The 14841-nt window shown below is 39.0% G+C and overlaps 1 protein-coding gene across 2 annotated transcripts in view; it reads right to left on the bottom strand.

Moving 5' to 3' along the window:
* Positions 1-505: 505 nt before the first annotated feature.
* PDE3A (phosphodiesterase 3A) overlaps positions 506-14841 on the bottom strand; it is a 280750-nt gene continuing 266414 nt past the window's right edge. For both annotated transcript variants that reach the window (XM_074902240.1, XM_074902241.1), the window contains 4 exons: positions 13860-14063; positions 10352-10507; positions 6201-6441; positions 506-2709 (listed from right to left, as the gene is read on the bottom strand). In XM_074902240.1, coding sequence (XP_074758341.1) covers positions 2462-2709; positions 6201-6441; positions 10352-10507; positions 13860-14063 — 849 coding nt within the window. In that variant the 3' untranslated portion in view covers positions 506-2461. The remainder of the gene's footprint in view (positions 2710-6200; positions 6442-10351; positions 10508-13859; positions 14064-14841) is intronic.

Raw genomic sequence — 14841 nt, 5'->3', positions numbered from 1 at the left:
GCATACTACTTGTACAAGAAAACCCCAAATAAAATGGTTAATCAAAGTGACTGAAGAGGTATAAAAACAGTGCAAGCTGGAATTGGTGGAGACTGGCTGAGATCTTGGAGACATCTTTCTTTTGAATGAATTCTGCTATATCCTTTCACTTTAAAATAACAGCACAATTTGGATCTTTGTTTTTATTATTTAATTGAAAAACAGTTACTAAATATTTCTGCTGATAAGAGCATTCAGAGTCATGTTCTAGAGTCACTCTGTCAAAAGGCAAATGCCTTCTCTACTGGTAAGAGTAGGACGGGACAATACCAGGCAAATGCAACCTGTAAGAAATCAAAATCCTGGTTTCAGGAAAAACTCGCTCTAACAGAAATGTAAAGCAAAAAGAAACTCTGAAGTGATAACACACATGCTGACTGGCTTTGACAAAGAATGTTTTCCAGCATTTTTAGGGAGGTACCAGTAGGATCATGAAATGTGGTGAATGCATAATAATAGCAAAAAGTGATGGATGCAATGTCAGAAATTTAATATAGAAAGGACTTCTACGAAATCTTCCTTCCACAAGCATTCTTACACAAGCAAACCTCTTCTTGGCAAGGGGCTGCAGGATCAAAATATTAAAAGCAAATGTAGTCAAATGATTTTTGAGAGATACTCAACTTTATAACTCTTTTTGTGGGAACAAAACTCTGAATTGTGTGGTACTGGTTGGTGCTGCCAGTCCCAGAAAACATTAATGTTTTAAAGCCTTGATCCTGTAGACCACTGGCTTCCCAGAAGGGTCTATACAAATTACTCAAGACTTTATTTAAGTTTGGAAATGGCTACACTGTATAAAAATGTTTTTGTATTTTTTTTTTTAAAAAATTACCTTTACAAAAACCCTTTTCCTTTTTTTTTCTTTTTTCTTTCTTTTCTTAAAGATATCATTATCTACAGGAACCCATAAAATTTTTTTCCATATTTACATCTAGATAACTAATCATTAACAAATATAATATTGTGAAATAAAATATTGAAAGTGAACATCCAACCTTTTAAATAGACATTTGGCTCACAGCATAAACAACAGAGAAAACAAATAAACAGAAACAAACAAAAAAATCTGCTCTTCTCACAGGCCTGATCTTTTCCTTTCTCTTAAAAAAAAAAAAATAAAAAATGGTGGAATTCAACAATCCAACATGCTGCTTCTAAGCAGAATGCCAGGAACAAACTGCTTCCATCCAGCACCTCACACTGAAAAACTCTGAAGTTCATGTGAGTGGTTGCTGAGACACGTGAGTGTCCAGCCAATGCAGGACGGGCATGTGTTCCCCACACTTCTCCTAACACATCATTTGCCTTTTATTCTTAGGAAGGGCATGGCCCCCACACTCCCCTTCTTTTGCTCTCCAGAGACATAGTTTAGCTTTGTTCTTAAATGATATATTTGGCCACGGATGCACAAAGGTGTAAGGTTAGGGTAGGAAGATGACAGCTTGCCTCTCGTTTCTGAGAATGCGTGCACATTTGCCCTCTGCTCTCTCCTGCTCAAACAGACCCACTGCCCCACGGAGCCTCACAGTCCCTTGGAAACCCCTTCGGAAAATAAAGTTCCTGGCACACCCCTTTCGCCAGCAGTCTGGGAGGTGCCGAGGAAGAGGAGGAAGAGGAGGAGGCGGAGGAGCCTGCAGAGCCGGGTGGGGCCAGGCCAGCAGGCCGGCTCCCGCGGCCTCTGCCGAAAGGCTGCTGCCTGCAGCCAGAGTGCGAACTGCGACCTGGCACTTGGAGGGCTACGGGGAACGCAAAGATCCTCACAATGATCTCCGGGTCCCTTGTGGGTACAAATTCTCTAAAATTCAGGCCTTCTGTTTGTTGTGTGTTGGGCCATGTGCTACAGCCAGTGTAATAAGAACTCAAACTATGCTATATTATCTTACATCCACTTACACTTGCAAACAACCCCCCTCACGCACACATGTATGTTGGCAGGATGTATCAGCATTCATATAAAGCTTTGGAACTTTTATCCCTCAGCATTAAGAGCAAAAGCTACTTAACTGGTACCTTACTGTTAACTGCAAATGTGCTTTAGAAGCAGCATTTCCTTAGATAACTTTCTTCTGTAAATATCACAGTGACCATAATATATCATTAAATGTATTTTGCTGAAGTGAGCAGCCAATAACCCTGGCTATATATATATATATCTATATCTATATCTATATTTATATAATTCCACCCACTCTCAAATCTCTTTAAAGAAAGTCTGTAAAAGCCGGTGTTGCAGTGTGAAAGCTTCCTTGAGCATAGAAGTTTAAACAATGTACCTCGCCATAAAAAGGAAAGAGAAACAAATTAAACATCTGTAGGCGCATTATCCCATACTTCTACAGTGTTGTGTCTAAATGCTGTGCTGGCTTGAGAAGGAGTCTGTGCACAAGTCAAACTGTCTTAAATACTGCTGTAAATATTGTCATTGGTTTGGTTCTACAGTTGTGTTCTCCTCTTCATCCCTCTTGGGCTTCCCTTTCTCCTCCTCCTCTTCCCTGATGGCCTGGATTTGTTCTGAAGATTGGTGCAGTGTGGATTGCTCCACGCCTTGCTTCTCTGTCCCAGCTAACCTCTCTTCGTCCTCAATTACTTTCTTCCACATTTTATGGTTCTGAAGCAGGTGCTGAGTGATCTGACAGTAGATTTTCCTCCTCTTGAACTTCTTCTTTCCTGTAAAATACCGTGACATTAACATACTGTCTTCTGTGAGAGAAGGAGTAAAAGGGACTTGAAAATGTAGGAAGCAGACAGGGTGTACTATAACATACTGCACCAGCAGATTTTTAAAACCACAAACTTAAACATAAAATTCAGAAATCTATACCTCTCCAGACCTCCAGGAAAGCAAGTGGTTTCCTGCACAGCTTGAGCCCCACCTTCTTCCAATCATAGGTCACATGCTGTCCCTGACTGTGCAGTTCACAGAGATATCTACTGCTTGAATGATTATGCACAAAACATGTTGCTGAGCTCTTTCTGCTCATTTTTTTGTATCAAATACTTGAAGACTCTGATCAACCTATTCCATAACACACATTAAATTCTATGCACCACCCTCACTGGATCCCTGCTGATTGCCCTAGAAAAAAAAAAAATCCTGATTTTGTTTTCTCTACATTTTACCTCTGATCTGAGCTGCAGAAGGATAATGAATGAGCAAGCATTAATAATCAAAGGAGGAAACCCTTTTTCCTACGTTCCCTTTTCAAAGTCAGAGATTTACCACTCCACCATTGCAGTGGAGATAACCTTAAAGCCTTTGCACAACATTGCTTTGACAATGGAGTTTAACCACTGAAGAAGCAGTCATATAGCCAAATATGATGAGGGAACTTGCTTCTCTTTGGTTTTGAAGCATCAGTCCCCTGCTTTTAACCTATAAAATGGTTTTGCCACTGGTAGTTCTCATGGCTCCTGACACAGCTGCACTACAAGTGTTTTGTTGTCTGAAGTGTTCTTTTCTGCATCAGTATAGTCTGTCCAACACAGACTGTCAACTTCTTAACAGTACAAAGCTTGGAAATTTTCCCTGGTCATTAACAGTGGCAATAGCAGTCACAGAACTAAAATAACAACTCCTCCAAAGACAACTGATGATTTATTTGTAAAGAAGGTGACGTAGAGGAATGTTTTGTACCATATAAATTTGCGTGGATTAGTATTTGCAGGTTGCCTAAAGTATGCCTGTGTCAGGATCCAAAACATTTAGCCCTTGAAGCTTTTGAACTGGAAACAAAGAACTTTTCACTGAGCACAGACCAAATCCAACTCAATCCTTCATTAGAAAGCCCTTGGTTCCCTGTAGGAAACCTTCAGGTTTAGCACTAATAAGAAGCCTCTACCCTGCCAATGCTGCAGCAGGACATTCTCTCCTGTGTTTCCCAGGTGACCCCGCATCTTGCTGCTCTCTGCAAACACCAGTGAGCACTTGCTGTGGTGTGAAAATCTGTCTGAATCACTAAAGACTGAGCCTGTTTAATTCCTACACTTGCATCAGAATCTGGGGGGAATTACATGCTCCTGTATAATATCAAAAATTATTTTAACCTACCTTAAGGTTTTATAACTCTTAAATTTATCTCAATTGCTATAGTGAATTATCGGGCCCCAGATGAAGTGTTTTCTGCTGCAATTATATTTCTACCTGCCTAAAAGGCATTTTCATCAAGAAAAAGATCTTCACCAACATCTTACAACTCTTAGTATCTATGCATCTGACATCTCAACCTCTTATTTTGTTTCACTGAGAAAGTTTAGAACATCCAAAATTTTGTGATCACAGGTATAAATTTCTAACACCCTGTAAAAGACCCCTGTATTGACACAAAAGATGCTTTAGATTCCTGATTCAGATCCACACAGTCACAGAGAATTTAGGGAACGAGAAGAAAGCGGTTTGTAACATGTTGGTATGACTGAGAAGATGAGCACCCCACATTTGGTAAGAAGGAAGTACAAAGAAATTGTTTGGATATTTTGAAACTTCTGAAACATTCATTTTTAAGGTTCTGAAAAAGATCAACAACCTAAAAGCACCAGGTTGGATAGTGAAGTACTGTCATGGAGTTGAATGTGAAAAAGAAAACAGACAAGTAAAAAAAGGTCTGTTTTCAATGTAACAAGGGTTAATAATGGTCTGTTTTTTTCACATCATTGTTGGACTTGACTAGCAGTGATACAGAAGATAAATGAATACAGAAATGAGGTGAAAGGAAACTCAAGATTTCAAAGTAAATTTAGACACTCAATGGATAAATGAGAACATACTTCATCTTACTTTTTAATACAGCAGTATCAGTTTCAGGCTTTGGCATCTATGTTGGTTACCAGCCACATAATGCTTTTCCCCGTGGTAGGCAATTCCATAAATGCCAGTCTGCCACAGAAACATATGGCTCTGCCTGCTATTACAGAGCAGATAGATCATAAACCTGTGTGTGCTGTATTACTTAATGTTTGCTGTTCTTAGCAACGTTTTTTATGCATGTGAACCTGCTAAACTTAAAATATGCACAAGTATATGTGTGAACAACCACAGTGATTTCTTAATACAAACCGTATACCCCTGGATCTTATAAGAGATAGAAGTTCAGTTCTACACATCAGGAGACGTAGATTTTAGGCCCACATCTTTATGTGACTAATTGTAATCATCACATCTTTATGCTTCTCAGCTCCAACAGAAGAGAGGATGATATTCAGTAGGACATGAAAGTGTGTGTGACAGAAAAAGTGAGGCTGTTAAGAGGAGAAGCTGTGTATCAGTATCTCATTAGTGCACTTAAGGCTGGTGCTTTCTAGAAGGATTACATATAGAGGAGGGAGAAAAGATGACCTGGAGGAAGGAAATAAAAGAACAGTAGTATGAAATCCAGAGGGAGGAGGAACACGAAAGAGAGAAAAACATAATGTCTGCAGTGTTAAACTGGTAGAAGAAACAGGCCTATAGTTGTATCCTTTTCTCTTAAAAAAAGAGTTCTTGAGATCTCCTTTCAAGGTACAATGTTTTCCTCTCAGTATGACAAATGTCAGTACTGTTGCCCTTCTGGAGAAGAGGCAAGAGACTATCAGGTTTAGTTACTGATTAGCCAGAAGAGGCAAGCTGCACACAACACAGCAATGCTCAGTGCCAATTCTCTCCCCACTCTTCTCCACCCATTACCTTGAAGTGATCTGCATTAAAGTACTTCCATTGCTAAAAACTCTTTTACTGCATCAGCATCTCAGAGCCTCATTCTATTATTCCTGTATATCATGCTAACTCATGGAAATGATAACTGCTTTCCTCGAAAAATCTTCTCCCAGCCATCTCTCCTTCAACTGAAATTACTACAGTCTACTAAAATCAGTGTTGAAATAGTCTAAAAAGCCCTCATGCACAGATGGATGATCCACCACCAGATACCTCAACTGAAGGTAGAAAAGAGTAGTGGATATGAACAGGAATGTGTATCAGTCCTGAAACCATGGAGTGTCTCTTTTACCTACATAACTGGCTACATGCCAGCCTCACCAAGGACAGCACTAAATCACTGTAACTCTGGAGAGGCCCATGTTGAACCTGACCAGCTCACAGTCTCTATGCTTTTACAATATGGCTGCTTAGCTTTTGGTCATAATATGGAACTTGCTCTGTTGAAAAATATGTGTGAACAACTCACTGGATTCAGCATTTTCACAAGTTTCCATTTCTGCTGCTTCTTCCTCTTCCTGCTCATCAGTGTCTCCTGATTCATCACTATCTTCTATCCATTTTCCCGGCATCAGCCCCGCTGAGTCATAGGAGTTACATAGTGGTCCCACAATGTGAGTGATGAAAGATTCCTGAAGGTGTGCCAGCTGAGGAGCAGAGCGATCCATGAAAGGACTGATTGGCAAACCCAGGCTAGCCTCTTCATCACCCTGGAGATGAAAAATACCCGTAATTTCTCTGAAGTAAATGAAACAAAACCATGTCACAAAAAAGGAGTAATGCACATCAAAACAATTAAAAATGATGAAAGAAAAATAATTCATCTCTAATGCCATTTTCATAGCACGCCAGCACATTACTACAGTGCCATCACATCAAATGGTTAATCAAAGTTACAGCTGTTTTCTTGTAAGAAGACCCACTATCAATAATGTGAATTTAACAAGGATGTTAGTTGATGGACTGTGCAAAATGATGCCCACTGCCCTTTGTCCTGTACTTTACACTGTGAGTGTAAAAATATGAACATTCTTGTTTTCTATCTTTCTTCACATTATTTTCAAAAAATGCCTTCTGATTTTGTGATTGTTAGCTCACAACAACCTTGTAGTCAGCCACCTGTTTGCAGGGAATAAGGCTGAACTTCTACAGGCAAGAGCTACCTCATCGAACTAGTTTTCTTATTACTTTTGTCCTTACTATACATAACATGAAGAGGTCCTCTTGGATTTGGGTCATAAGTACTTGTTTCTTGGGACTATTAGAATGATCCCTATGAAAGCAGGAGTTACTCAGAAGCAGTAAATCTTTCTCATAAAGCTTTTTGCTAGATTTTCTTGGGGAGAGATGGTAGAGGGGAGTGATAGGAAGACTTTTTTTCCCTCCTCTCATGATGTAAAAGAAAGTAAAACTCTAGCAGAACCAAGTCCGATATACTCATTCATCCCTATCACAGCAAAGCTTCTGGTGATATCAATGAGTTTTCAGCTGAGTAGACATGTCAAGACTGGATGCCACCTCCCTAAGAAAAAAAATCTCATCCCCTTAATCAAGCCTGATATGCAAATTCATGTTTTAATACAATACAGAGATCTATACTTGAGAATATAGATTAGAATTTGGAGAGCTATTTTCAGTTTACATTACCCTACAGATTGCCTGAATTTACCTCCTTGTAACCTAAATTTTCCACAAGTCACGGACAATGTATCTGGTCAATACCCTGTTGATATCTGGGAAAGTCAAAGAATGAGAGTTATATTTTGAAGCATGTACAACAAATGTCTCATTTCCTTCTGCTTTGTTTCATTATTTTTATAATAACCTACCCCAAAATGCTATGTTCAATCATTAAACGCAAAATATTAGTGTTAACAAAACACTGAAACATGCCATCAATTCTTGAAATAGCAAGCAAATTAAGAAGAGGTGGCAGCTCACTCTTCTTTACCGTAACACATCTGAGATTTCCTGGTTTTGAGCTGGCAGTAGTGGGAAGAAAGCTGACTGCTGAAATGTTTACAAGTTCTTTTTTCATGTTCTGTTAAAACATGATTTATTATATGAAACATGCTGCAGTCGTTTTTTCATCCTTTTTAATATGCCTAACCTGTCTTCAAATAAGTACGCTGACCATGTGAAAGGAAGAAAAGGAGACATACTGCAACAATAAGACACAGGATTTTCAATGTTTCTATGTAATACATTTTTAATAAGGAGCTTTTATTTATATAGGACTTATATTCTTCACAGGAATTGGTGTTTATTAAAGGAAATTCAAGAAAGATATTTTCACAGCATAGGTTGAATGTACATGTGTATGCTTTTTGATAACAATTCGAGGGAAATTCAAACTTCCCATAAAATTCTACTTTTTAGAAATGAGAAAATGAAGACTTTTCCCTTCTCAGAAAAAAACCTGATGATCAAAAGCATAGTGAAGATGGCTTGATACACCTCTCATAGCATATTACGTTAAAGAAAAACAAATTTTAACCTAGGTTAAATAAATTGAGACTAGCTTATCCTCCTTAATGTCAAAAGTAAGTCCTAGGAAGAAAACGTTGTTTCTCTGTTTTCAGCTCCATCAATATCCTGTCAGCATGGCAACTCATGCCATGCAAAAAACCACCAAAACAGTAAACCCCCTGGGATGTACTGGTTTCTCAATACACTGAATACACACCCTCTATTAAAATAAAAAAACAAAACCAAACCCCCCTAATATCTTACTGACTACCTGATCTCCTGGAATTTGCAAGCCAAGAGTTCAAATACATTTGCCCATAATCCCCATGCCAAAAGGAATGCCATTAACAAAGATAATACATTTGTTATTCCAAATTAAATTTTGCAGAGGATAAATCTCAAATGTATATTTTTGTAATTACAGCATTATAGGAAAGATAACCTCCAAGAGTCCTTTAAAGCAGCTTCCAAGAGCATGAAAACATCAATAGCACACCCTTCTGACTGATGGAAAATAAAGGAGATTCCTACTGTGGAACAGATAACACATCATCCTTCCACACGTGTTCCTCCCAGGCTTGATTCAGAGCTCAGTATCTAGCACTTTGACAGTATTAATGTACTGGAGCACTTACTGCCCTCCGACATTAGTTATGTTGAATGAAAGGAGAGCCTATCATATATCTGATTTTGTCTGCATGCAATAGTCACCCACATAAGCTATGATCATCACCAGAATTAAGTGAAGTATTATTTTTTGGGAGAGTTGTAATGAAAATAGTCAAATATAAAGAAAAGCATTTCCTGAGTGAAAATTTGGGAGATCAAGGTTGACCACTGTTGTTATGGGACTCACTTTATTAAAGAAAAAAAATTAAAAGAAAAATGGAACCAACTATATGCAATATATCAAAGTGTCACTGTTCTTTCTTTTTCTCAAGAGATCCAAAATAAGTGAAGGAGCTTCAGGTCAGTGTCTGATTTTTGTCCCTTTTCTCATTTCTTAACATACTCCAGAAGGCAGCAGCAAATCCTGTTTCTTTCTTTTTTTTTTTTTTTCCCAAACTGTAAGTACAGTAAATTTAAGGGAAGATTAAAAGGCTTTAAAGGGTATTCATCTGTAACTTCAGCTTACTGCACAGCCTCCCTGAGAAGGCTGTGTGGTGTCTGGTTCAGTGATTGAGCCTGCTTGCTTCCTCTCGAAAAGACAGGATGTGGAGTATAGTCTAATCAGCACATTCAAAATATGTTCCCAGTCAGGAAACAGAGGAATAGTGTGGGAACAGCCCTGTCCCTTGCACTCAGCAGGGCTAAATAGGCTATGATGAGAAAAGGTTCAGTTAAGAGCTCCCTTACACCTGGCAGGAGAGGACCAGTGCCTGGCTGTATTCCCAGGTCTTTATAAATCAAACTGTGGCTGTCCTCCTTCTTCGTGCTACCATCAGCTGACCCCTGTATAATTAGTGCAGTTGTACTGGCAGACCTCCTGAAAGCTGGGAATGTTGTCTTAAAAAATGAAGTATGGGTAAGGATTAGTGTGTAGGGAGCAGATATGGTTAGTCTGTGATAAACTGAAAGCCAATGTTACAACTGTGTTCAGTACATAAAGGTTATGTGTATGTGAACAGAGACACGGCCCACAGGGAAGCTAAAATAACTCCTCTGCTCTGTTTAGATTATCTCAACAAGGATGTTGTGTCCAGTTTTGGAGACAACATGTCAATACAAGTGTAAGCCACATTGAGTGACTTCAGAGGAGAGCAATGAGAACCAGCTGGTATCTGAAGCAGAAGCAAGGAATAAAAGACAGTTTGCACTGAAGAAGACTGAAAGGGAGACATGATGACTGCAAACATTAAAAAAAAGAGGAAGGGAACACTTGTTCACCATGTCCACTGTAAAGATAGTGCCAGAGTGGAACAGTTAAGCCTGTAGAAACTCCATCATCAGAGGTCTTTGAGGACACATCAGAAGCTTCAGTGACAAATGGACTCACTGATCCCTTAAAAGGATGGACTAGGGTAACTCTAGCCATCCTCTTCACCCCTGTTCTCTGTGATTTTCACTCATCACCAGTACTAGTATGCTGCAGGACTGTTTAACACGAGCTATGCAACCAGCAGATTCCACTTTGGACATGAATTTATTTACCTGTTCATAAAACTCATTGACAATGCCTTCTGTCCACTGCAGATGCAAGTCTTTGCATTTTGCAGGCCCATTTATGTCAGCCAGTTTGATGCACATTTGGCAAACCAGCAAGCGGTCATTCTCATTAGTCCAGTCAATTCCAACATCATCATTCACCTAGTAGACAGAAAAAAAAACCAAAACATGACAGTAATCCTGAGTAAACAGATGCATCCACAGAGGAAGATTTGCTCTGGGATATCTTATAGTATATTTAGCTATTTAACAAAATCACAAGTGTAAGCAGGTGAGCTAACCCAAGGTCGGAATTTACAATCAGCTGTAGAGCAATATGTAAAAAGAAAAATAAGTTCAAAACAATTAACATTGAGATAAATTATGAGAAATTCCTATTTAGTAAATGATGTGCCTGTTTGAAAGCATTTCCTAGGAAAACAAACAAATGTAATCTTTCAGTGACATTTTCCAAGAAGTTACCTAATTGGTGTACAGAGATAAATTACCATTAAATGCCATGCTGATTTAATTGCAGTGTGAAGACGCATGTAACAAGCTTATTTCCTTATTTGATCTAAGTATGTCTGAAAGTATTTCCTAGCTTTTTCCTTTTCTCTATTTTTCTCATACCTCCCACAATAAAAAGTGATACGTATTATCAACTGCTCTAGAATAAAAGCGTCACCTTAAAGAATCACAGAAAGGTTGAGGTTCGAAGGCTCTCTTGGAGATCATCTAGTCTAACCCCCATGCTCAAGGCAGGGCCAGCTAGAGCAGGCTGCTCAGGATCGTGACCAGTTTGGTTTTGAATATCTCCAAGGAGGGAAACTCCACAATGCCTCTGAGCAACCTCTACCATTATACAACTCCCGTCACAGTAAATAGGTCCTTTCTTCTTTTTAAATGGGGATTCCTCTGTTTCAGCTTGTGTCCATTGTCTCTTGTCCTGTCACTGGATACCACTGAGAAGAGTCTGGCTCCATCTCCTTTACCATCACCATCAGGTATTTATATACATGGCTGCGTCCCATAAACTTGTCTATGTCGTTTGTTTAAGAAATCCCTAACTTGATGCCATTCAGTAAGGATAAGTCTTCACCACTTCAGACTTTCTCTCACACCTCAGGGGCCTGGGATTCCTGAAGCCAGGTCTTAGCCACAAAGACTGAGGGTGAGAAAGCACTGAGGACTTTGGCCTTTTACATCTCTGAATAGTACCATCCTTTACTGCCGTTATCCATGTTTTCCCATCTCATCCTTTTCTCCTAAAATATCTCCTAGTGTGGAGGAGCTATCTTCTACTGTCCACTTAATTTTCAAAATTCAAATCCCTCCTTGGAACACAACTTTAATTGTCAAGCTTGCAATAGTTAAAAATGGATAGAAAGTTGTTGTGCTATAAGTAGATGAAAATTCCATGTCCCCTGTTGGAAGGTCCCCTGCCCCATATAGCAGTGGGCCCACATGGTGAGAGCTTTGCTTTTGGTGTACATGATCCAACGTAACTAATGTCAGAGAACAGTAAGTGCTCCAATGCATTGATATCATCAGTGTTGGACAGTGAGCTTCCTTCATTATTTCTTGTTGATATTTTCCTGACTGCGTTTTCTGGTGGGAGGATGCTCACATTACATGTGTTTACACTGACTTCTGTACAAAAGGATTTCTCTGACTGTAGCCTCAATATACTAAACTACTGTTCAGCAATGCAATCAATAACATGCTTATTTAGACCTAATTTTATCTTACAGCACCTCCACCCATATACAAACATGTCAGGTCTGCTCTCTGAGACCACTCTGGTACAAAAGAGTTTTTGCCAACCAACCATAAATCATCTCTTTTTAAGGCAGTGATTATTCTGGGAAAGTCAGGCTCAGCCATAAGCACTAGTTAATATGTTTGCTTCCTCCTCCACTTTTTATTCCATGCATGGTCATTTGACTATTCAAGCAATAAGGAGAGAGAAGGAGGTTAACAGATGCCCTTACAAATCCATAGCAAGCGGCAGAACATGATACATCAGACTTTTCTATTTATCTGCAGTGTCAGGTATCACCTTACTTGGCTGCAACAGTGCTCACACCTACCATCGTCCAACCTGATAGATTTAAGTCAAATTTAGTTTTCAGTGTCCACAATTACACCTAGTACTTTCAGCAAGCTTCTCCTCTTCCAGGGTTAAGAAAGTTAATCTCTGTGACAAAGCCACAGTAATCAGTGATTTAGTCTGTCCTTTTTCATTCCTTACTTATGTTCATGGAAGTGAAGGTTTTGGTCCAAACTGTCCAATTCAAAGGATGTATTCAGACAGCCTAAATTTCCCGTGCTTTATTGTCATTTAGCCCTGACACATGAGAATCTGCCAGTACTGTTCAACACTTTATGAGGAAATTAGGCCAGTGAATATCAATCCAGAGTTTAAAATTAATACCTAAAGAAACCCCTCATGTTATTATCAGAGGTTTTGAGACATGACTAGCAGGGTGCAGGAGTTCAGACTAATCTACAGATCAGTTCTTTGTCTATCCTGGACCATAATTTATGGCCTTTCTTTACAACTTCGTAAAGCCTAACAAAGAGAGAGATGTTACGGGGAAATGGAAAACAAAACCAGTCATACATCTGGAGGCTTCAAAATTTCAGTATATAGGTCCTTCCTAAGTAATACCACAAGAAAACATTTTATCTATGTCACCAAAACACCTAGGAGGTCCTAGTCCTGGATAAGCAGCACACTGTGCTTAGCATGTTTCTCACAAGGAACAAGAAGGCAGTACCAGCTCCAAAGGCAGGTATCCATCTAGGTAACATGCCAACAGCTTTGACGGATGATGGAGTTTATAAAGTAACTTGACAGGCAATGATTTCCACTGTTAGGTTGAAACTGTATAATAATTTTAAAGAATGGTTTCCCAAGGTTGCAATTTTATGCTCACTGAATGGAGCATGCAGGAAAGATCTTTAGTGACCTTCCCCTGGTGTCTAGCCATTTAAAACACTGTAGAGAAGAAAGATCACGCTTTCATTGCATTTGAAATTAGAACTTCAAAACTGTTATGATTTCTATGCTTTGATAATATAACAGTATGATTAAACCAATAAAAATTCACATTACATATTTAGGCATTATGGAAACTTGGTAACACCTTTGATTTTTTTTTTCCCCGTGAGTGCTTTGCTATTAGGTCTAAAGTGCCAGTGAACAAGAAAACAATATTGAAAAGTAGGATAAAAGTAGGATTTACATTCAAATAGTCCATAATATCCTTAGACTTAAACCATTTTCTGAAAAACTAAACATATATAAGGAAAGAAGCTGTGCTGCTAGATTTCAATAAGGAAAAAATAACAGAAGTGCCAGATTACTGTTCAACAAAATGTCTTACAGCAGCCCAAAGGACATTCAGAAGAAAGAATATAGCAGCCTTTCCAGCATTTTCACTGTGATGCTACCAAGCCCCACAGTCTTTCCTGACCATTCACCAGAAACTTGAATCAATTATCTTACCTTGGCATTGAATTTGGCAACGAAATCAAAGTGTTTCTTCAGGTCAGTAGCCAAAATTGCCTCAATGACGAGGAAGCGGAAGTGCTTGAACTCCACGTGGTCAAGATTGACCAGGAAGTTGTACTCTGGCCTCGACATGAAAAGGTTCCAGGCAGCAGCAGCATGGTGATTCTCCAGGACGGAGCGGTCGTTGTACAGCACTGCCTGTGAAAACAAAGCAGGCAACTGAAATCTAAGAAACCTCTTAGCAAAAGAAACACTGCATTGCAGAGAAGAGAATGATGTGGGCATGATGCATGGAGGGAGCTTCAGGTTTGGCTGATTTGTTTGGGTTTTTTTGTTAAAGAATTTCTTGAGGTTTGAAGATGTGATTTTGGCAGGGCTAACAGAAGACACCTGAATTACTGTGATGGTGAAGATTTATTGGAAGACTGATTTGAAAAATATGAGTCTTTCATGCTCAAGGGTCTTCAATTCCTGACTGAACTGCATCGTATGACAATAGATTATTCTGTTTCAGGCCACAAATTAATGACTACTACAATATAGGTATGTGCTTCCCGGTTTCTCAGAACTAACCTTACATAATGGTTATTGTCATCTTTGGTGTTTGTACCTGGCAATTCCGTCCATATTGGACTGATTCCAAACACAGAAACAAGTGAAATTCCCATTTGCAACCTGATGAAACACATTCAGCCTGACAGATTTCTCAATGCTAAACCCCAAAATTGGTTAAATCTTTACCGAAACAAGATGTATAACTTTCATAGTGATGGCAATTCCATTCAGAAACTAAAGAAAGATCTAGAAAGTGGACTTTAGGGGACAACAACCATCCAGGAAATCTCTCCACTTCAGCAGCAATCAGTCTTTTGACAATTTGGTTTATGGAAAGAAAAGCTCTCGGAAATATGTTTCTATGTAAAATAGATACAGGTTTTGTAACTTTTTACAGAAATAGATACACATATGTTCCAGT

Source organism: Athene noctua, chromosome 3, assembly GCF_965140245.1.
Source record: "Athene noctua chromosome 3, bAthNoc1.hap1.1, whole genome shotgun sequence".
Lineage (NCBI taxonomy): Eukaryota > Metazoa > Chordata > Aves > Strigiformes > Strigidae > Athene > Athene noctua.
This window is presented reverse-complemented; position numbering and strand designations above follow the sequence as displayed.